Raw genomic sequence first — 21,584 nt, forward strand, 5'->3', positions numbered from 1 at the left:
AACCTCAACACAGTGGAGGTTAAAAGGCAAGGAAACAGTCAGCAACAACACAAACACAGGCCACTACAAGGGGAAACCCAAGCACCAAGGAACTTTACAGGGGTGAAGAATCAACCCAGCCAAGCCAAGGGACGGGAGCGCGGCGGTAAGGGCGACACGGGCTGGCAGGGCAGCCTGAGAGGGGCGAGGAAGAGCGAACACAGAGGTCCCCTCAGACTGAAACGGAGAGGAAGCTGAACTACCGTCCAGTCACAGACTAACTACGGTTTTTATCTGAGGACAAAAATAGCATGGGCCCTGAAACTGTCTTAAATTAAAAAAATAAAAAATAAAACAAAAATAAGTTCATGTACGTTTCAGAACCTGACAAATCATAAATAACCAAAAATAAAGATAAGTAAAAATTTAAGTCGAGCAAATGAGATAATGACTTTTTTTTTTTTTTAAGAAAAGAGAATGTAAAGAATTGAATGTAGCGAGGCAGGTGAGGACTGGGGTCGCTCACTTCCCTTCCCACTGGTCTCACTTCCCTTCCTAGGTTAGAATACTCCCAGCATGTAAACTAATCCACTAAAGAATTCCAGTCCTTCCTTAGTAATCTGCAGAAATGTTTATACAAAAGGATTGATTTCTAGACTTCCATGTGACAGAAAAGGGATACGATGCATTGCAGACTAACAAACAAACCAAACCTAAGGGGATAAATGTATATGCAAAGCAGAAGCAAATAAATGAGCTCCTAATTTTAACCACTTAGAAATATTTTAACAAAAGTGGTATTTTATGATTTCAAGAACTCTGTAGTAAAGGGTGAACTCTGTTTAGAACTATCTAACTTAGTACTAAGTACTAGGTACTAGTTAAACACTTGGGATTTTTCTGGTTTAGAGTCCTCACAATCCAACCAGATGAGCATTATCTCTATCTTAACTGTACAGAAACTAAGTAGGAACAAAGACTCAAAGGGGTTAGGTAACTAGACAAAGTCACGCAGCTTAAAAAGTGAAGAAGTTACACTATGAATCCCACATTAGTCAACATTGAGTCTCATTGTCGGGGTGCCCGGGGGGCTTAGTCAGTTAAGTGTCTGACACTTGATTTCGGCTCAGGTCATGATCTCACAGTTCGTTAAGACAAACCTTGCACTGGGCTCTGTGCTAACAGTGTGGAGCCTGCTTGAGATTCTCTCTCCTCTCTCTTGCCCCTCCTGCCCTCCCTCCCTCCCTCTTTCTCTCTCAAAATATTTTAAAAATCTCATTCTCTTTCAATAGATTATATAGACTTTAAACATCAAAGTAAATGAACTGAATACATATTCTTTTTTTTGTTTAATTCTTTTAAATATACGCCATCATTTCAAAGGGAGCTTATGCTAAGCATGACTTCATAAACAAATCAGTCGTGAAAGAGAGAAACCACATCCAGGGTAAAGTCATAAGGTGAAAAAGCCTTATTTCAGAGAGTACTTCCTGAAAGAGACAAAGCAGCAGCTACAGCCGAACGAGCATCGACTCCTGTACCAGGAATTATACTTGACACAACTCTGTGAAGCAACAGAAGAGCCTAAGACAAAAGAAATACTGCATTTCTTAGACATACCAGTTCTAGAAAGATCTATTTTAACACAAGAGATCTCTTTTACATACTGGATATAATGAAAAAGGTTCCTCTCCAACACAGCCTTTTGATGGACAGGAGGTAAGTAGCATTTAGTTAATTTCATCACAGATTATCACCAAGTAATGCTATACTTGGGAGGCATACACTTCCCGGTATAAGGTAAGTAAGTCACAGGGATGAAAGTACGGCATCGGAAACATGGTCAGTAATACTGTAATGACTCTGTATGGTGGCGACAGAAAAAAAAAGTAAGCTGTACTTACTAAATTTCAAAATAATTTGTCTCATTTTAACAATACATTACTGAAACTATGTTGGTGAAGGACGTTGAAATGGTTTGTGCTGTCATCTTCCTACATTATTATGTATGATTTATTTACTTTCAACATTGTTTTACGTTAACAGTAAATGTAGTTTTTTCAACCTAAGGAAAAAGCTAAGATGGTAAGTTATTAAGTATATTTACAAATCTTTGCCACCTACCTCCACTCTGTTGTCACGCTGTTTCAGAAAATGTACTCAAATGCTTTTTAAACAAGAAAGACTAGAGATAATCACGGAATCTAAAGTTTTTAAAATGCTGACTTGAAAGCCAATCACTTTGTAATATTTATCCAAAAATGTATCTGTGTGTACAGAGCATGACCTATCTGGAAATGCCTTTAAAACATGCATCACACATAGTTTTTTCAACCTTAAGCAAATGAACACAAGTGTTGGTGACATAAGATCAGCTTGAGCGCAATGAGGGCTAAAACATTTACTCAAAAAGGCTTTGTAACCAGGAAACTTATGTGACAACACTCAGGGATGAGGATGGGGAAGTGAGTCCTGAAACAATATCAAAAGAGAAAAATGAGGGACGCCTGGGTGGCTCAGTCGGCTAAGCATCCGACTTCTGCTCAGGTCATGATCTCACAGTCCATGGGTTCGAGCCCCATGTCAGGCTCTGTGCTGACAGCTCAGAGCCTGAAGCCTACTTCAGATTCGTTGTCTCCCTCTCTCTCTGCCCCTCCCAGCTCACTCTCTGTCTCTCAAAATAAAGGGGACAGAAAAATAAAAAAATTAAAAAAATTAATTTTTAAAAAGAAAAAAATAATACAAAATTTCATTTACAATTGCAACCACTTAAAAATTCAATGAAAATTAAAAATAAGAGCCAAGACTCCAAAGTTATTCTCCTTTGTATGATATTGGAGATTTAATTTTTCTACATAGCATTTTTCTGATTTGATAGAAACTAATATTCTAGTCATACCAATATTCTGAAATTTTAATATAGGTTATTAATACATAGAATTCCATTACCAAAATCATATCTAACTTAGATGCTTGACAAACTAGCTATAGTTAGGAAGGAAGGAAGGAAGGAAGGAAAAGGAGGAGGGTGGGAATGGAAAAACAAACTCACACCTTGTGTGTGTCCACAGCAATTGCTCAAATTCATTTTAAACTGTCAACAGCCTGTGATGCCGCTAAGGGGACTGCTCACCGCCCCCACAGTGCTCACTGAAGGGAGCCTGGGGGCTGAATTAGAGACAGCCCACTGTGCCAAGTGACACTTCTGCAGGAAACTTTTCTCATACCTCCATGTTTCAAGGGGAGACCACAAGATTCCATTTCTTTGTAAGGGAGTTTATTTTTAAGTCACTGCTGCTGACGTTGCACGTTGGGGACAATGGAAGCCTCACTCTGGGGGGATCCCATCACTGATACTTAGAATCACAATTAAACTTTCCATTAGAAATGGACTCTGTTTGGGGGGGGATAGGAACTAGTTTCTGCATGCACATAAAGTTATGGAGTGATTTCTAATTAATAACTATTTATAACATTCCTCTTTTACATTTAATTTGACAAATAATACTTAAGTTTCTGTGTCTAGATAGAGCAGGGCATGGAAGTTACTACACTAGCAATGTCCTCTTCTCGCGGCGTTGCTTTCTCGGGGCATCAACGACACCCCTCCTAGGAGGCTGGTAATAAGGCCATTGGGAGCGCGGCAGTGGGCACACCCACCTGTGCATGAAAAACCAGCTCATGTGTTGTTCCGAGAGTCAAGTTCCCGATCCGTAGACCATGGCACAACACACTGCTGTTTCTAGACCTACGATAATTGAGAGAACATAATACTATGAAGAAATGTTTCCACTTAAAAATAATAGGCTCAATGACCAAGCAAGCCAGGCTTCATGGACATCCTGGGAAGTAGCTGCTGGGGTCATCCCTTCACCCCCTCGATTCAGCAAACATCTTGCAGAGCGTCTACCCCCTGCGGGCTCCACACTCCGGGGAGATGCAGCAATGGAAAGTCCCTGCTCTCAAATGAGAATTCTTATGAATTAACCGCTTATGTGGTTCCTTTGTATTAGTTTTCTATACAGTGTACATATCAGGACTACACTGACCAAGTGAAAATTCATTATTTGGACATTACTAACCGGGGTCACAAAATATTTAAACAATAAAAATGATAAAAAGTAGCAAACTTCTATAAGATTCAAAATTCTTAATGGCCTTCTCCCAATTAGTCCCAAAGAATGTTTATTATTAGAATACCTGCTACCCAATTTCACACTACAGGAAAAAATCATTTTGAAAAAGGTTATTCTTTACGGGAGAAGCAAGGTGAGCAGAGAGAGAAAAAATAATGACCATTTTAATAGGTTGGTGCGTATTAGTAATAATACCTAAGAAATGTATTTCTTAGTAAGTGTATTTCTTAATAAATAGTATGACACATACATTGACTCTACAACATAAAATATTCTCACAATTAAACTCCACTGGCATGCCAAGTCAAGTATGAGACTGTTAAGCATTTATTTTTCAAAAATGGTTTTATCCTCCTGTTCTTCTTTACTATTTCGCAGTTTCTAGGTGTCATTCCCCAGAACTGTAAGATGACCACCCCTCTCAATGGAGCTCAACCTGGCCTTTCAAACACATCACACCCAGAAGAGTACAAAATCGCAGCCCTGGTCTTCTACAGCTGTATCTTCATAATCGGGTTATTTGTTAACGCCACCGCCTTATGGGTTTTCAGCTGTACCACCAAGAAGAGAACCACTGTAACCATCTATATGATGAATGTGGCATTATTGGACTTAATCTTTATAATGAGCTTACCCTTCCGGATGTTTTATTACATGAGAGGCGAGTGGCCATTTGGAGAGTACTTCTGCCACATTCTTGGGGCTCTGACGGTGTTTTATCCAAGTATTGCTCTATGGCTTTTTGCTTTTATTAGTGCCGACAGATACATGGCCATTGTACAGCCAAAATATGCCAAAGAACTTAAAAACACAGGCAAAGCTGTGCTAACATGTGTGGGAATCTGGATAATGACCTTGACGACCACCACCCCGCTCCTACTGCTCTATGAAGACCCAGATAAAGCCTCCACCCCCCCCACCTGCCTGAAGATTTCTGACATCATCCACTTAAAAGCTATTAACATGCTGAACTTCACTCGGCTCATATTTTTTTTCTTGATTCCTCTGTTCATCATGATTGGGTGCTACTTGGTCATTATTCACAGTCTCCTTCATGGGAGGACATCGAAGCTGAAACCCAAAGTCAAGGAGAAGTCTATAAGGATCATCATCACACTCGTGGTGCAGGTGCTGGTGTGCTTTATGCCTTTCCACATCTGTTTTGCTTTCCTGATGCTGGAAGGGGAGGAGAACAGTTACAATCCCTGGGGGGCCTTTACCACCTTTCTCATGAACCTCAGCACCTGTCTGGATGTGATTCTCTACTACATTGTTTCAAAACAATTTCAGGCTCGAGTTATTAGTGTCATGCTCTACCGCAACTACCTTCGGAGCGTGCGCAGAAAAAGTTTCCGATCGGGTAGTTTACGGTCACTAAGCAATGTAAACAGTGAAATGTTATGAATGATAAGCAGGTTTTTGTCTTTAATTTCTTTATAGTCACCCTCCTGACTACTCTGAGGTCAGTGGATACTCTGTACAATATTACCAAGTCCATTCCTTCCTGAAAAACAAATGTAAAAACACTTTTGTGGGATCTTATTATTGTGGCAACGTAATTAAATATTCTGAAGTATTCTCATGAATTCATTATTTCTGTTTTCAAAACATGTATAAAACATATTCTTGAATTACTGGGAGAAAAATACCCAATTTGTTTTTCACATTCAAGCCTTATCTAAATACATAGTTGACAACTTTTTGGATTTAATTCTATGTGCAAGGGAATCATGATATCTACAAAGTCAGTAGGCAAAAAACAAAATCCACCTTCTGTTCAAAATAGTTTACATTTTCTTTTGGCGGCGGGGAGGGAGCATGCAAGCAAGGGTGGGGCAGAGAGAGGGGAACAGAGGATCCGAAGCAGGCTCTGTGTGACAGGCTGACAGCAGCAAGCCCGATGTAAGGCTCGAACTCACAAACCACAAGATCATGACCTGACCTGAATCAGATGCTCAACTGACTGAACCACCCAGGTGTCCCCCAAATAGTTTTAATTATTAAATTACAATTTGATTAGGGGTGTCTGGATGGCTCAGTCAGTTAAGCAGCCAGCTCTTGATTTCGGCTCAGATCATGATCTCAAGGTTCATGAGTTTGAGCCCCATGTGGGGCTCTGCACTGACAGCACAGAACCTGTTTAGGAGTCTCTCTCTCCCCACTCTCTCTGCCCCTCCCACATGCTCTTGCTCTCTTTCTCTCAAAATACATAAAGGTTTTTTTTTAATTACAATGTTATGGGCACCTGGGTAGCTCAGTTGGGTAAGTGTCCAACTTCAGCCCAGGTCATAATCTCACAGTTCATGAGTTTGAGCCCCACATCAGGCTCTTTGCTGACAGCTCAGAGCCTGGAGCCTGCTTCAGATTCTGTGTCTCCCTATCTCTGCCCCTCCCCGACTCATGGTGTGTGTGTGTGTGTGTGTGTGTGTGTGTGTGTGTGTGTATGTGTGTCTCTCTCAAAAATAAACATTAAAAATACATTTTAATTATAAATATAAATTTTAATTATATTTTATATTATATATTATAATTATAAATGTTATGGTATAAATATATTTACAATATCAATAAATATAATTTTTAAATTATAAATAAAATTATAATTTTATTAAACCAAAACCAAATTTTCTTTTGGTTTATTCTATATAATTCAGGACTGGCACTCTAAATTTTACATTTTGTGTTCTAGACACCAAACTTCCAGGATTCCCAGGCAAACAACTATGTTCAACGCATCACTGTGAATTGCCACAGACCAAAATTGCCAGGAACAATCACCGGAAGAGATCTACAGAGGCGACTGCCATCAACCCTCCCCTACTCCGAATTTATTTTCTTTTGGAACCAGACTATAGTCATTCCATACACAGTGAGAGCCGGCCATGCACCGCACTCCACCTACAACCAATGCAGGAGACTTAACCCGAGACCCTATTTCTGCCTAGTAACCCAAGGTGATTCCTGTGACATAAAATTTCTGCTGTATGGTGAAATATCATTCTTCAATATAAACAGTTTACACTTCTTATGTGATTAAACATCACCTTAAAAGAGAATGATTTTTTTCTGGGCCGTGTATTACAGTAAAATGGCACTAGTCAGGGACCTTGGATTCTCACCCTAGCCTTGCCATTTAATTTCCCCTAATAATAACAAACCAAATAACTTCCCCATTTAAAAAGAAAAGGAAGTGAACTATCATCTGTAAAGCATATATTATTCTAAATATTATGGAAGCATGCAAATGAGGCAGCCAGAACATCCTGCTAAATCACCTTCATTACTCTTAACAGGATCTCCTCCTAATGGGACTAAGAATCAAATCAATGCTTTAGTTATAAGTGGATTTCTATAATTAACACGGGTAAATGCATACTCTTAAAAAACAGATAAACACTAAGGAGCCTAATCATAAAAAAGAGTTTTAATACTAGAATACTAGATCATCCCTTAGATGATCTAGTCTAACTCTTCTCTTTTATTATATATAATGAAACTAGTGTCCAAAGAGGTGATGTGACTAAGGAACCAGGCCTGGAAACCAAGCTCCTGCTATGGCAACTACCGACTTTTCGGTAGTGAAAGCATCTGAGCTCACCGAGCACAAACGTTCTCAAAGCTGCGTAAGATAAAGGGATCAAGGTGATACTGACATGCAGTTTCTCAACAAAGAGGAAACTGCTGGAAGTTTTGGTTTGGATAGTCAAGTGAGCAAGATACTTAAATATCTTCAAGATAAATATCTTTAAACAAATAATTATTTCTGGAACAAGGGAAATAACTCTTGTATTTTAAAGGTTTATAGGTTTATAGTCATAGCCTCCTCTCAACTATACAGTCTAATCTGCTCTTACGTATTTATTTGTCATTTTTAAACTTTATTTAGTTTTAAAGATATTATTTTTAAGTACACCCAACATGGGGCTCAAACCCACAATCCCCAAAAGCAAGAGTCATATGCTCCACTGACTGAGCCAGCCCAGTGCCTCTTATGTAATTTATTAAATGGCAAGTTCTCTGCCATGGCTTTTCTTGATGAGAAGAACTTAATTTGGGAATACAAAATACAACAAAAGGAGTGCCTGGCTGGCTCAGTGAGTAGAGCATCTGATTCTTGATCTCAGGGTCATGAGTTCTAGTGCCACATTGGGTGTGGAGTCCACTTTTTAAAGAAATACAGTGAAAACCTTTGTTGATACAAAGTGAAAATGTATGTTTTGGTTCTCAAAGTCAAACTATAAATAATCTAATACACAACTAAAAATAATTTTATTAAGTGCTTTAATCACATATATTTTAATATGATGTGTAAAAACCCAAAATTCCACTTATTCTGGAGGGATTGGATTCTGAGAAACAATATAATGTCCACATGCAAATACTAACAACTAAAAAATAACAGGTAGATAGGTATGCAAGGACAGGTGTGTAATAGGCATGGGTTACTGAAGCACCTGACATATGTAGCTTTTAATGGATCTATCTTTACTTTCAAAACATAATGGTTACATTTTCTGCATTTTGAACAACAGTCATGAGAATCTGTCAGATGCTAGGTATAATTTCTGTGCAGAGCACTGGAAAAAGAAATGTACAGGCCTATGGTTCAAAGACCTTACTATATAGTCTTATGGGGCCACACTGTAATCAAGACTATCCCTTTGACATTACAGAATGTGAGGCTGTGAGTGCATCAAGGAAAACTAGTCCTCCCTCAGACAGCTAGAAGGATGGCATGAAAGGCTCAGGTGGTAAAGACAATGACAACGTGACATAGTAAATGCTAGGGATCTTAATAAATTTGTTGGAATACACACAAAAGGACAATTACTCCTGCCAAAGGACAACAGGGTACAGAAAGAAAACCAACAGGCATGAGAGAACAAATACACAGCATGTTAAGAAAGCTGAATGACCAACAAAGTGACCTGAAACACAGGACTGACTGGGGCCAGACTGCCAGGGCTTTGAAGGGAAAGAAGAAAATCAGTGTGAGGTTGTCACTGCAAGGATGTTTGCATGAAGGAGCTTAATTTTCTCCACTGCCTGGGAAGCATACAGTACGACCCTCAATTTACATATGAGGCTCAACTTTCAACTGAGCTCAGGAAACAGAACTTGAGAGAAGTGCTGTGCTCAAGATTACACACAGGTAATAACGTGAGAGAGCCGGAATCTCAAATCTGGTGCACGTGAGGCAAAGCCCCTGCATTCCCCCTACTCCAGGCTGCTGCGATGCCATCTCTGGGGAGTCTGGTTTTCACTCTGAAGGAAGTAAGAATTTAAAGGATTTTAAGTGGAAGACTAGTGTGGTCAAATTTGCAGTTTGGAAGGATAACTGACAACGTTGCAGGCGATGCTTTGCAGTGACTAGGAAGACTAGTTAGAGAACTGCTACAAAAATCTAGGCAGGAAAAGAGTTTAGACTGACTTGCCAGCAGGAGTAGAGAAGATGGGGTGAATGAGTGATTTACACAGGACTCCGAATTAACAGATGGAGGCCCAACCAAAGAGACCAGAAGGCCTGGGAGGTCCAGCACACAACAAATGTTCTTTGAGTCTTAGAAGTCACTGGGAAATACGACGCGGGCAAGATCAGGAGAGTCATACAGACTGGCAACAGAGCTGGGAGCAAACAACCCACGTTACCTGGAGTGGAAGTCCTGGGAGTGGACAGGAAGCCCAGAGGGAGCCGCACAAAAGGACCAGGAGAGAATGGCGTGCTGGGGCTCAAAGGAGCAGGTTAGTTGGTGAAATAAAGGGAGGTCATAACAATTTATGAGCTGAAAGGTCAAATAAAACAACTGAAAATAAGCCACTGGCTTTAAAAATTAGTCAGTTACATAGGGAATGAATCACCAGAATCTACTCCTGAAATCATTATTGCACTAGATGCTAACTAACTTGGATGTAAATTTAAAAATAAATACATAAAATTAAAACATTCGTTACTGCTGACATAAGAGAAATTTTAATAATAGTGAGGTTAAAAATGAGAGAATTAAATAGAAATGAAGAATTGTAGAGAGTGAAGATAAATTTGGCATTCATGAAAAAGAAAGAGTAACAAGATGTTGTGTGAAAAATACTGCAAATTATAAAGCACACTGACAACAAAAAGAGAAGTTTCCTCTCCTGAGCTTTTGATACTTTGCTACCATCAAATGAAAGATGTATTTACAAAACTCAGTTTATTGAAATAAAGATTTATGTTCCAAGAAGTCTATAGTTGAGAAAGATTTCAAGCCTCTAAAAAGCCGTACTATACTGTCTCATGATTTGAAAAGAGAAATAGGTTCTCATTCAGGTGATGGCAGAATTAACCTTCATATTGTCTTCCAATATACTTCCGTCACTCAGGAGGCATGAAGACCCAAAAAGCACTGGCCTAATGAGAAAGATTTGGGGAGAACTAATGATTTAGTAACTCTGCTGCTTTTCTGAATCAACATGAATCGTCCCTGATGACTATACTACTGTCCACAAAAGCAGAAGGGTCACCTCAAACCTCTCAGTGTGACTATAATTACAGCCCCTGGAACTCAACAAAACTGCATAACAGTCTGACACAGAACTTTACCTGTCTCCATTCAGGTATCATTCAGAATCATACATTATTAAAACAGCCAATGGGCAGCATTCATTTAATGAGTGTGACTGTAAGTAAATCCCATAAAGGCTACACTGTAAACAGTAACAACACAGCATGACGGCCATCAGATCACTAGCTGTATTTTTATCGGAGAGATCCAAAGCAAATCTGAATTAAGACTATACAATACCCAAACAGTCCTCAAAAACACAGATCTAAATTAAAATAAGGCAGTAGTCGGCACACACAGATTTTTAAATACCTGATGTCTTTATTTCACAGTATCTCATCTCTCAGATCCTTGATTCCACAATGCTCTAAGGTCATCTATATGTGCTAACTACTATATTTTTAGGTACTAGTTATTTCATAAATTGTTTTATTTCATAAATTATTTTTATTTTTAAAGAAGATCAATACAATATGAAAGCAGATAACCACACACATACATACATACATACATACACACACCCATACAAACTGATTTAGGCTGGACGCTGCAGGCTGGCTACAAAGTTTTAAACTTTATCTTTGGCAGAAGTATCTAAACAGTATTGATTTTTAAAAACATCATTCCTCAGAAGCTTAACTTCAAATTAATTATTTCCTAATAGAATCTAATTAAATTCTGTATTTATGTGTTTAATTACTTCACAAAACTACAGACAAAATTTCGCTATAAAACTACAAAATTAATTCTCTCTTCTGGACTAGGACAGAAAATTCATTAAAAGTTTTCTAAGAAAAACCGTAAAACAGATTCCATCTCAAGAACATAATGAAAATGTGACTAAGAATACATTGGATTTTTTTACCCGTAGAATCAATTTTACTACGTCTTTGAGTTTAAAATATTCTTTTGCTGATTTTCATGTACAGTAACTTAAATCTGATTTAATTACAAAGCTAATCTTTGAGAGCTACTTACAATCCAGAAGGCAAACCCCCGGCTGCAGCAATGCCAAAGGAGTACCACACCGCCTCAACGAGGAGGAAGTCAAGCAAGGCCGACAAGACCCAGGAACCCAGCAAAAAGGACTGAAAATAAAACAGGAAGAACATTATTGAAAGGAGTCTTCGAGAGCGCCTGTGTGGCTCAGCCGGTAGGCATCTGACCCTTAATCTTAGCTCAGGTCTTGAACTCAGGGTCATGAGTTCAAGCCCCGCATTGGGCTCCACTCTGGGCATGAGACAGACTTTAAAAAACTAAATTAAAAATAAATTTAAAAAAATTTTAAATGATGTTAAAAGGAGTCTTTGAAAAATAAATAACATTCATTTAATTAGAACCAGCTCTGTATTACTTTTTAATATTTGTTTTTATTAGAACAGAATTTTCAAAATGGGGAAGTAAAGCCTTATTGGTCAAATGCATTAACACTTCCATAATTTCTGAGTATGGTTAAAAAAAAAAGATATTTCTAGCATGATTTATTTTTAACAAGGAACACACAAACCATTAACCAAAATAAGTGATTAAAATTTTATTAAAGTCAGAATCCTAATAAAAACTTTTATTGCTCACACACACCTGATATTATCTACTATCATTATCACTATCATTTCATGTTAGTGGCTTAAATTTAAAATCTTTGGTTAACAGCCATGCTCCAAATCAGATAGAGGATCATATAATTAAAAGATAATTTTTAGTAACACCAAGCTTAACAAAAGAAAACTATTTAAAAATAAGAAAACAAAAGCATCTTTTTTCCATTACCTAAGTAGCAAAGGGAAAATGCATAAAAACTTACCGCAAATTTTCTGCTTCCATATCTTCTTTCAAATATCCTAAAATTATAAATTAGCAGACTGCTGCAGAAAGTATCTTTCAAATCAAGGCAAATTATTCTTCCACATATCAACCTCCAAATCTAAATGGGGATTTAAAACAGAGTAAGATTTGTTCAGATCTCTGCTTTACCAAATTTATTACATTTACTTCATACTGCTGATTTTTAATGCTCTGATTTAATAAAAATAATGACGTACACACAAATGGAAACTCCTCCGTGTGGGTAGGTCGCCACCGTTAGAGCACAGATGTGAGGGGGCTTTTGCCTATTTGGCGAGATACATCAAATTAATCCCCCAAATCAGAAAGGTACCAACTGAGGGCCGAAGGGTCCTTTTGTTCCCTTACAGCAGTGGTTCCTGGGGCTGGCCAGACGCTAGAGTCCCCTGTGAGTCCTTTTAGATAGTACACCAAGGCCCAGGCCCACCAGCAGATTTTTTAACTCCATTGATCTCGGATGAGGACTTGTCATCAGTCCATGTGAGAACATGCATGTGTACGTGTGTTTTAGTTTATTCAGGTGCTTCTAACATTCGGCCAGGGGTGAGAACTAGTGCATTACAGCAACTGAATCAATACAGAGGCTATATTATATTCTGACAGAAAGCAGTGGTTGAATAAATAACTGAATGACTTTCCGAGGAACTTGATGGCTCCAATATTGGCAATGGTATTAATTTTATCACTATGAAGAGAAGGTTTCAGTGTTCCAGAAATAGGGTATTATGCTTAAAATGGCTAATCAATATTTAGCAAAGAAAAGGTGTTAGGTTATAGCCCATAAATTGCACTAACACTGTGATATTGTGATTTATAATAAGAAATATAGATCTGGTCTTTACTCTCATTTCTGGCACAAGGCTCTTAAAACCCTTGGGATTTCCTAAGCAACGAAAGCCGTTAAAGGGTGTCTTTTCTTATGTCACTGTATGACTTTTCGATGCACCTAAGAATGGGGCTGGCTGCCCGGATGAGGGGCTAGGACTCAGTCCCACCCTCTGACCTCCCAGGGGACACGGAGGGCTGGAATCTGGGCCAGCTGCCAATGGCCAATGACTGATGAAGCTTCTTCCAGTAACACCCAAAAGGCCAGGGGTCAGAGAGCTTCCACACTGGCGAGTGTGAGGCGCCTCAGAGAGACCAGGGAAGCTCCTGCCCTTTCTCCATCCCTTGCCCAGGGCATTTCTTCCATCTGGATGTTTGTGTCTTTTATCCTATCTTTTTATAATAAACAGGTAATCCATAGGTAAAATGTTTCTCTGAGTTCTGTGAGCCATTCCTGCAGACTAATCAAACCTGAGGAAGGGGTCATGGGAACCGCTGATTTAAAGCCAGTCAGTCTTAAGTACTAGTACCAATTTGAACTTGCAACTGGCATCTGGTGTCCAAAGGGGACACCGTGGTGACCCCTAATCTGTTGCCAGTTGGTCAGAAGCACAGGTACAACCTGGGCTGTGCAGCTAACACGGTGGAGAAGGGGGAGGCAACCTTGTAGGACCAAAGGCTTAACCTGTGAGCTACGACCCTATCTCCAGGTAGCTGGTATCAGGACTTGGTTGAATTATATGACATCTAGTTGGTGCCCAAAAACTGCCTGGGGGTAGGGGGAAATCCTCTATATTGGAACTGGTGCTAAAACATCCCTCTTACACTCCCAACTCACAGACAACACCCAGCACCAGCATTTTCAATGAGACCAGCCCACAAATCTCAAAAGCCATAGAGTTCTGCTCTTCCCAGAAGCAAAATCCCAAGGGACATTTCCTACTTGATATAACCACCTCTATAAAAGTAATTCATAGATTCACAATCTGTTAGTCCTAGAAGAGCTTCGATCATCTGATCAATACTCAAACGCTGAATATAAAGTTTTGAAATGTTAAATACAAAAACATTTCCAAAAATGCTAAGAATGCATACTAATGATTAAAAAAAACCAGACTGAACATTGTTTTTCTTTTGGAATTGTAAATTGCATTTCCATGAGTAAGAAGTGAAAAGAGATGTGCCTATTAGTAAAAGAAAATACTGCAACTGCTTCATTATAATCAGCTTTCCTGAAAACAGCAATACAACTAGAAAATTTACTTGCTAATGGAATAATAATAAATAATCATTTCTTTAAAATTTAGAGGCTTCAAGGGACTAAAAATAACAGAAAAGAAAACACTGCAGGAAAAAAAGCAGAAAGAATGGCAGAAAAGAAATAGCAAATTATGAAAAAATTCTGCCTTCTCTCCTCCCGCGGGCCAATCGAGCAGAGCTCACCTGGAAGTCGTCCTTGACGGCTTGGAGGTCATACACGAAGAACTTCTGGCAGTGTGGCAGCAGGAGGGCCAGCAAGAGGGACAGGGCACTGGGGACCAGCAAAAGACCCTTGGACAGAGGGGCCTTATCTAGAAGAAAGAAAACTTCTTTCAGAATGATTCTAGAGGCTCCTGGGTGTTCGTTCAGTCAGTTAAGCACCCGACTTCAGCTCAGGTCATGATCTTACAGTCCGTGGGTTCGAGCCCTGCGTCGGGCTCTGTGCTGACAGCTCAGAGCCTGGAGCCTGCTTCAGATTCTGTGTCTCTCTCTCTCTGCCCCTCCCCTGCTCACTCTCTGCCTCTCTCAAAATAAAATAAAGGTATTTAAAAAAATAGAATGATTCTAAGATTTAAAAAACTCCCTGGGTGAAAAAAGCAAGAGAATTCACTTCTTTTGTGTTAGAATGAAGACCAAGTTTGCAAACTCTGGAATTTAGTTCTTATGAACATGTATTTTCAAAACCTGTACCTGCAGAGGTAAGTGATCAAAGGGGCCTGGAAAACCAGTGGAATTTGCTGGCAGGGGCTCCCTGTCATTTGGCTTTTACATAGGCCCAAACCAAGTTTACAGCCAGTAACTTCCACCATTAAGAAAATGGCCATTGGGGCGCCTGGGTGGCTCAGTCAGTTAAGCCTCTGACTTCGGCTCAGGTTAGATCTCACGTTCGTGGGTTCAAGCCCCGGGTCAGGCTCTGTGCTGACAGCTAGCTCAAGAGACCGGAGTCTGCTTCCGGTTCTGTGTCTACCTCTCTCTCTGCCCCTCCCCCTCTCATGCTCTGCCTCTTTCTGTATCAAAAATAAATAAAACATTAAAAAAAAACAAAGAAAGAAGATGGCCATCAAAGTATGAAGAAATAGAGGAGGATGTTTTCTATTAAACTGCCCAGTTAGCTCCGAGCATGCATGGGATTCACAACACATAAACATTTATTTTAAAAAATTAAAAAGCAGTTGAAAGTGCTGCCATTGCTGACTGTGGCGGCTTGCTGAGATTTTCCCCCACAGGCACTACAGGCCCAGGTCAGTTTCCCATCTGAGAGCCCAGTCTAAGCCTTAAGCAGCCTTCAAGTTACAGTGCAGTGGCCACTGCCTCCACTGGTCTCAGTGAACCATTTTACCCTGAGGGGCTTCCCCCTCTCCTGCACCCTTGTTTCCAGGTACTATTTGAATAGTCAGGGTTTCACACTTGCTTTGCCTTTCAGACCATATTAAATATCCCTGAGGAGAGGCCGCCTGCTTTCTCTTCTCTACACTGGCCACAGAGCCTGTTTCAGTTCCGTGGACGTATGAAATGTTCAGATCATCAACGATAAGGCCAAGGGAAAGTATCACCGATGGCAACATTCTCTGATTGTGTGAAGTACACTTTAGCTGTATTCATAAGAAATTCCTGCGAGTGAATTTACTAGTTACAGTTGGTAATGTGGTTACTGCACCCATGTAAGTATATAAAAATAGACCAACTGTTTCCTTTCTGGTAAGGTCTTGCACACATCTAAATGGGAACCATTAGTAAAGTAGCCGCATACTGTCTTCATGACCCAGCTGCAATCAAGGCTCCAGGGGATGTAAAAACTGAAAGCTCCGCATTGCCCAGCACCTCAGAAGTACGGAAGAGCACTGCGGCTGGGAGCCTGACCAACCTAAATTCTATCCTGAGCCATTTAAGCTTTTATCTGCTCACTTGTAAAATGAAGGGAAAAGAATCGACCTCAAAAGCATATGAGAAGCAAGTGAAATGAAGAATGCACAGAGGGGAGATGGCTCTTGCCACCATGCTTACACCACCACGCTCACACCACCTGGGAGACAGGGCCACCATGCTCACACCACTCACTCGGGAGACAGGGCCACCACGCTCACACCACCCAGGGGGACAGGACCACCACGCTCACACCACCCAGGAGACTGGGCCACCACGCTCACACCACCCGGGGGGACAGGGCCACCACGCTCACACCACCCGGGAGACAGGGCCACCACGCTCACACCACCCGGGAGACAGGGTTTCCTCTGCTCCAGGTGAGCTCCATCATCTTTCTGACAGGCCGGAAGACAGAGCAGGGGTGGTGCACGCTGAAGGGGCAGCGAGGATCCCGTTTCCTTCTTCAACCTAGGTTTCCACCCATCCTTGTGAAATGAGCCCCACGTCACTCCCGCCCCTGCCCTGCCGGCTAGGGAGTAGCTCGACGCTCCTGGAGGAAATCGTACAGCAGAGCTGCAGTGTCTCCCTGCAGGTTCCTGGTCTCGAACCTCAGTGGACACTCTAAATCAACCAGCAATTCTACTGCTTCCCTCCGACTTGTCATTTCATACTACCTCGTCCCCTCTCTTCAAAGTTCCTGCTCCACACTCCTCACTTGGCTCACATGTCACCAAGTGAAGAAATAAGTGAGGAGCTCTGACTATTTCAACCATGCCCTAAAATTAGGAAGCACCTCTTACAGATCATGCATTATCCTACAGCCTGGGCTACAGTAATTAATGATGGACAAAGCCTACTCCTCTGTGGCCTCGACAGGAGAGACCAGAAAACACACAAAGCGAGGTGGTTATGTACTGTATCAGAGGGAAACAAATGCTACAGAAAAATTAAGCAGGATGAAAAGTATGGCTGTGTTATCCACCATGGATTTCCTGGTCTCTTTCCAGATACATGAGAAGACAGCTTAGTCACTCATATCTGCCACTAGCTGAAGCTGGACATGACAACACGACTTGCTTTGGCCAAGTAAACGTGACAGATGTCACTCCTGTGGAGATACTTGAAGAGCAGTGACTGGTGTTTCCCTCTGCCAACACTCAGGACGGTAGCCAGGCTATTGTCAGTCCTAGAGTGAAGACAGTGTGGAGTAGGCCTCCCGGGGGACTGGCGACAAAGGAGCGCCTTCAGTGAGAAACAAACATTGTCGTTTCAGGCCCCCAGTGTTTTGCAGTAGTTTGCTACTGCGACCTGACCTAACCTACCCTGATTTAGGGGAAAGCATGGTGCTGGAGAGGAAGGGGGGTGCTGTTTCACACAGGGTGATTAGAAGGCCCTCTGATATGGTGACATTTGGCAGGGACCTGAGGAAGTGGGCCTTACAAACATCTGGGGAACTGTATCTCTGGCAGAGGAAACAGCAAGTGCAAATGCTTTGAGACAGGAACATGCTCAATATGATTAGGAAGCAGTAAAGATACCACAGGCAGCTAGGAGCACAAGAAGCACACAGCAGACAGGCAGGATAGAAGGTCAAAGAAGTGGGAGGCGGACAGTGCAGAGCCCTGTAAGCCATAAGGACGGTGACCTCTCCTCTAAGAGTGACAGGATGCTTTGGGGGGATGCAAGGAGACGAATAACAGTCAGAAATGTTTCAAGGCACCATTTTGGTTGCTATACTGAGAAGAGACCACAGGAAGGCAAGTGCAGAAGAAAAGAGACCAGTTAGAAGGCTATCGTGATAATCCAGGCAAAAGACAAAGATGGCCTGGACCACGGTGCTTCGGGGAGGGCTGGCGGGAGTGGCAGAAGTGGGATATGCTTTGAAGGCACAGCAGGAAAGATCTGCTGGCTGACTGGGCGTAAAGTACGGGCAAAATGGAGAAGTCATGTTTTTGTTCCGAGCAACTGGAAAAACTGTTGCCAGTTACCAAGATGGAAAATTCCAGGGCAGCTGGGTGACTCAGTCAGTTGGGCATTTGACTTTAGATCTTGGCTCAGGTAGGTCATGATTTCACATTTCATGGGACGGATCGAACCCCACGTCAGAGTCTGCACTGAAAGTGTGAAGCCTGCTTGGGATTCTTTCTCTCTGCCTCTGCCACCTACCTCAAAATAAATAAATAAACCTAGGAAGGAAGGAAGGAAGGAAAGAAGGAAGGAAGGGGGGGAGGGGAAGAGGGAGAGAGAGAGAGAGAGAGAGAGAGAGAGAGAGAAAGGAAATTCCATCACCCTTGCCCTTCGTAGGTGTACAAGATCCAAGCCCATCTTGAAAATATTCCCAAACCCGCATCCCTATGCCCACTTGGCCAGCACTCTACCCTCTACACAATGCTACTCAAAGTAACCAGTCCACAAACTGCTAGCAGTCACACGGGGAGGTAAGAACTTTGCCCCAGAATGTGAACCTGCACACTGCATCCTTCAGGAAGTCTCACTTTGAAAAAAAAAAATCAACTGAACTGAACATGTGCTTTGCTCAAATGTCACCTTATCTGTAAAGGCCCCAAGTAACTAACTTCTACTCCCTTTGTTCTGGATTATTTTTTTCATAGCACTCATCAACAAATGACTTATTAAATAGTGATTCATCAAATCTATGACTCGAACTGTAAGATAAACTATTATTTTAGGTGTTCTTTGCCTTTTGCTTCTTGAAGGCAGCAACTTTGGTATACTCTCTGCAGCAGTATCCCCCTCGCCTGGAACAGGACCTAGTCACCAAATGTCTGTTTAATGAAAGGTGACTGATGTGTAAGAGGTGCTCAATCCTGGTGGAAGCCACCCCATGTCCATCCCTGGATTAGTGCATAAACAAGGTATAGTCTACACATTTAATGGAATAGTATTCCCTCTTGAAAAGGAAGGAAATTCTGACACACGCTACAATATGGACAACCTTTCAGGCAGTGTACTGAGTGCAATAAGCCAGACAAGAAAAGAACTCCACTTGCATGAATTATGTAAGTAGTCATACTCATAGAGACAGGAAGTAGAATGGTGTTTGCCAGGTGGTGGGGGCGGGAGGAACAGGGAGCTGTTCAATGGTTATAGAGTTTCAGTTTTACAACATGAAAAGAGTTCTAGAGATAGATGTACAACAACATGAATGTACTTATTTCCACAGAACTGTGCCCTTAATGTTGATTTTATGTTAAACATATTTCACAATTAAAAATCAAGAAAAAAATAAGTAAAATATTTACTGAATTAATAACTAATCCTATTTATAAAATCATTTTAAGTCTGGCCTAAACAAACCCCTAAAAATACTGATCTGATAACTTAAGTCAGATAACTCTACCTTCAAGTCCTCCTCTTGATGAGCAAAATCAGACCCAAAAGTCTATGACTAAAGAACGATATACAAATGTCCCAGCAGTCCCACACCACAGGACTGTGGACAGCAAGATGTACGACCAACTCATGGTGTGTACATTTCACAATATGAAAATTTTACCCCCAAAAAACTTTAAACAATTATTAAATTCTAATTAGTGACATGCATATTTAAGTATTTAGAGATACAGTGCTATAACCTACTTTAAAATAAACCCAAAAATAAGACAGATTGATGAAATAAACAGAGGGATGAATACTGATATAGCCAAATATAAGAAAATGTTGTAGAATCTAAGTGGTAGGTCCATGGTGTTCACTGTACCATCTTTCAACATTTGAGCATGTTTGAAAATGTTCATAATAAAACATGGGGGCAGGCACACACAGTAAATCACAAAATTCGAAAGCTGAGGAAGAACTTCAAAATACATAAAGCAAAAACTGATAGAACTGAAAAGAACAACAGATAAATCTCACAGTTGGATGCTTCAGCATGTCTCTCTTGGTAATAGATAATAAAAGCAGACAGAAAATCAGTGTTATGGACTGAACTGTGTCCCCCCAAAATTCATGTACCCCAACCCTCAAGGTGACTCTATGTGTAAATACGGTTTTAAAGAGGTAAAGTTAAATGAGGTCATAAAGGTAGGGACCTAAGAAGAAGAGACACGAGGGATGCACAAATATGGAGAAAGACCATGTGACCCACAGGGAATCCGCCACCTCCAAGCCCAGGAGGGAGGCCTCAAGAAAACCAAACCCGCCACACCCTGAGCGTGGCCTTCCAGCCTCCTGACCTGTAAGAATATAAATCTCTGTTGTTGAAACCATGCAATCTGCATGTGCTCTTATGACAACCAGTGAAAATACATGACTTGAAAAACAACATCCATCAATTTGACCCGAATGACTTTTATAGAACACTCCACCCAACAACAGCAAATTACTTTTTTTTTCAAGTGCATTTAGAACATTCCCCAAGAAAGATCATATTCTGGGCCATAAAACATACCTCAATAAATATAAACAAATTAAAATCATACAAAGTATGTTCCCTGACTATAAGAGAACTAAACTAGAAAACAACAGGGGGCAAATGGGAAACTCAACTGATTGAGTGTCTTGGGTCATGAGATTGAGTCCCATATGGAGCTCCATGCTGAGGGTGGGCATTCTCTTAACATTCTGCTGATCATTCTCTTTTCCTCTGCCCTTCTCCCCTCCTTCCCCCCTTTCTCCAAAATAAAAAAACAGAAAGATGGATAGAAAATCTCCCCAAAATTAATAAATTAAACAGCACATATAAATATCTAAGTCAAAGAGGGGAATCACAAAGAAAATTAGAATATATGTTAAAGACAATGAAAAGTGAAAGTACAATTGAGCAAAATTTGTGGCCTGAAAATAAAGCAGTGTTTAGAGGGAAATTTATAGCATTAATCAACTTCTTAAATAACAATGTAGGCTACAAACTTTAAAAAGAAACAGAGGGGCGCCTGGGTGGCTCAGTCGGTTAAGCCTCCAACTTCGGCTCAGGTCAGATCTCACGTTCGTGGGTTCGAGCCCTGCATCAGGCTCTGTGCTGACAGCTAGCTCAGAGCCTGGAGCCGGCTTCAGATTCTGTGTCTCCCTTTCTCTCTGCACCTCTTGCACTGATGCTTCGTCTCTCTCTGTCTCAAAAAAAACACTTTAAAAAAATGTTTTAAAACAATAAAAATAAAAATCGAGTTTC

The 21,584-nt window shown here is 40.8% G+C and overlaps 2 protein-coding genes across 5 annotated transcripts in view; one reads left to right on the plus strand and one right to left on the minus strand.

Annotated features, from left to right (window-relative positions):
• The window catches only part of UBAC2 (UBA domain containing 2), a 66,135-nt gene that overhangs the window by 20,338 nt on the left and 24,213 nt on the right, over positions 1 to 21,584 (minus strand). For all 3 annotated transcript variants that reach the window (XM_029936491.1, XM_029936493.1, XM_029936492.1), the window contains exons 2-4: positions 14,771 to 14,898; positions 12,462 to 12,581; positions 11,636 to 11,745 (exon numbers count right to left, since the gene is read on the minus strand). In XM_029936491.1, the coding sequence (XP_029792351.1) occupies positions 11,636 to 11,745; positions 12,462 to 12,581; positions 14,771 to 14,898 (358 nt within the window). The remainder of the gene's footprint in view (positions 1 to 11,635; positions 11,746 to 12,461; positions 12,582 to 14,770; positions 14,899 to 21,584) is intronic.
• GPR18 (G protein-coupled receptor 18) lies at positions 1,437 to 7,171 on the plus strand. 2 transcript variants are annotated; one of them, XM_029936489.1, is made up of 3 exons: positions 1,437 to 1,698; positions 4,494 to 5,243; positions 6,805 to 7,171. In XM_029936489.1, the coding sequence occupies exons 2-3, from the start codon at positions 4,524 to 4,526 to the stop codon at positions 7,150 to 7,152; spliced, it is 1,068 nt and encodes a 355-aa protein (XP_029792349.1). In that variant the 5' UTR covers positions 1,437 to 1,698; positions 4,494 to 4,523; the 3' UTR covers positions 7,153 to 7,171. The 2 variants fall into 2 exon arrangements, with proteins under 2 accessions (XP_029792349.1, XP_029792350.1); XM_029936490.1 differs by lacking the exon at positions 6,805 to 7,171 and having other exon boundaries at positions 4,494 to 5,701.

This window comes from Suricata suricatta, chromosome 4, assembly GCF_006229205.1.
Source record: "Suricata suricatta isolate VVHF042 chromosome 4, meerkat_22Aug2017_6uvM2_HiC, whole genome shotgun sequence".
Taxonomy (NCBI): domain Eukaryota; kingdom Metazoa; phylum Chordata; class Mammalia; order Carnivora; family Herpestidae; genus Suricata; species Suricata suricatta.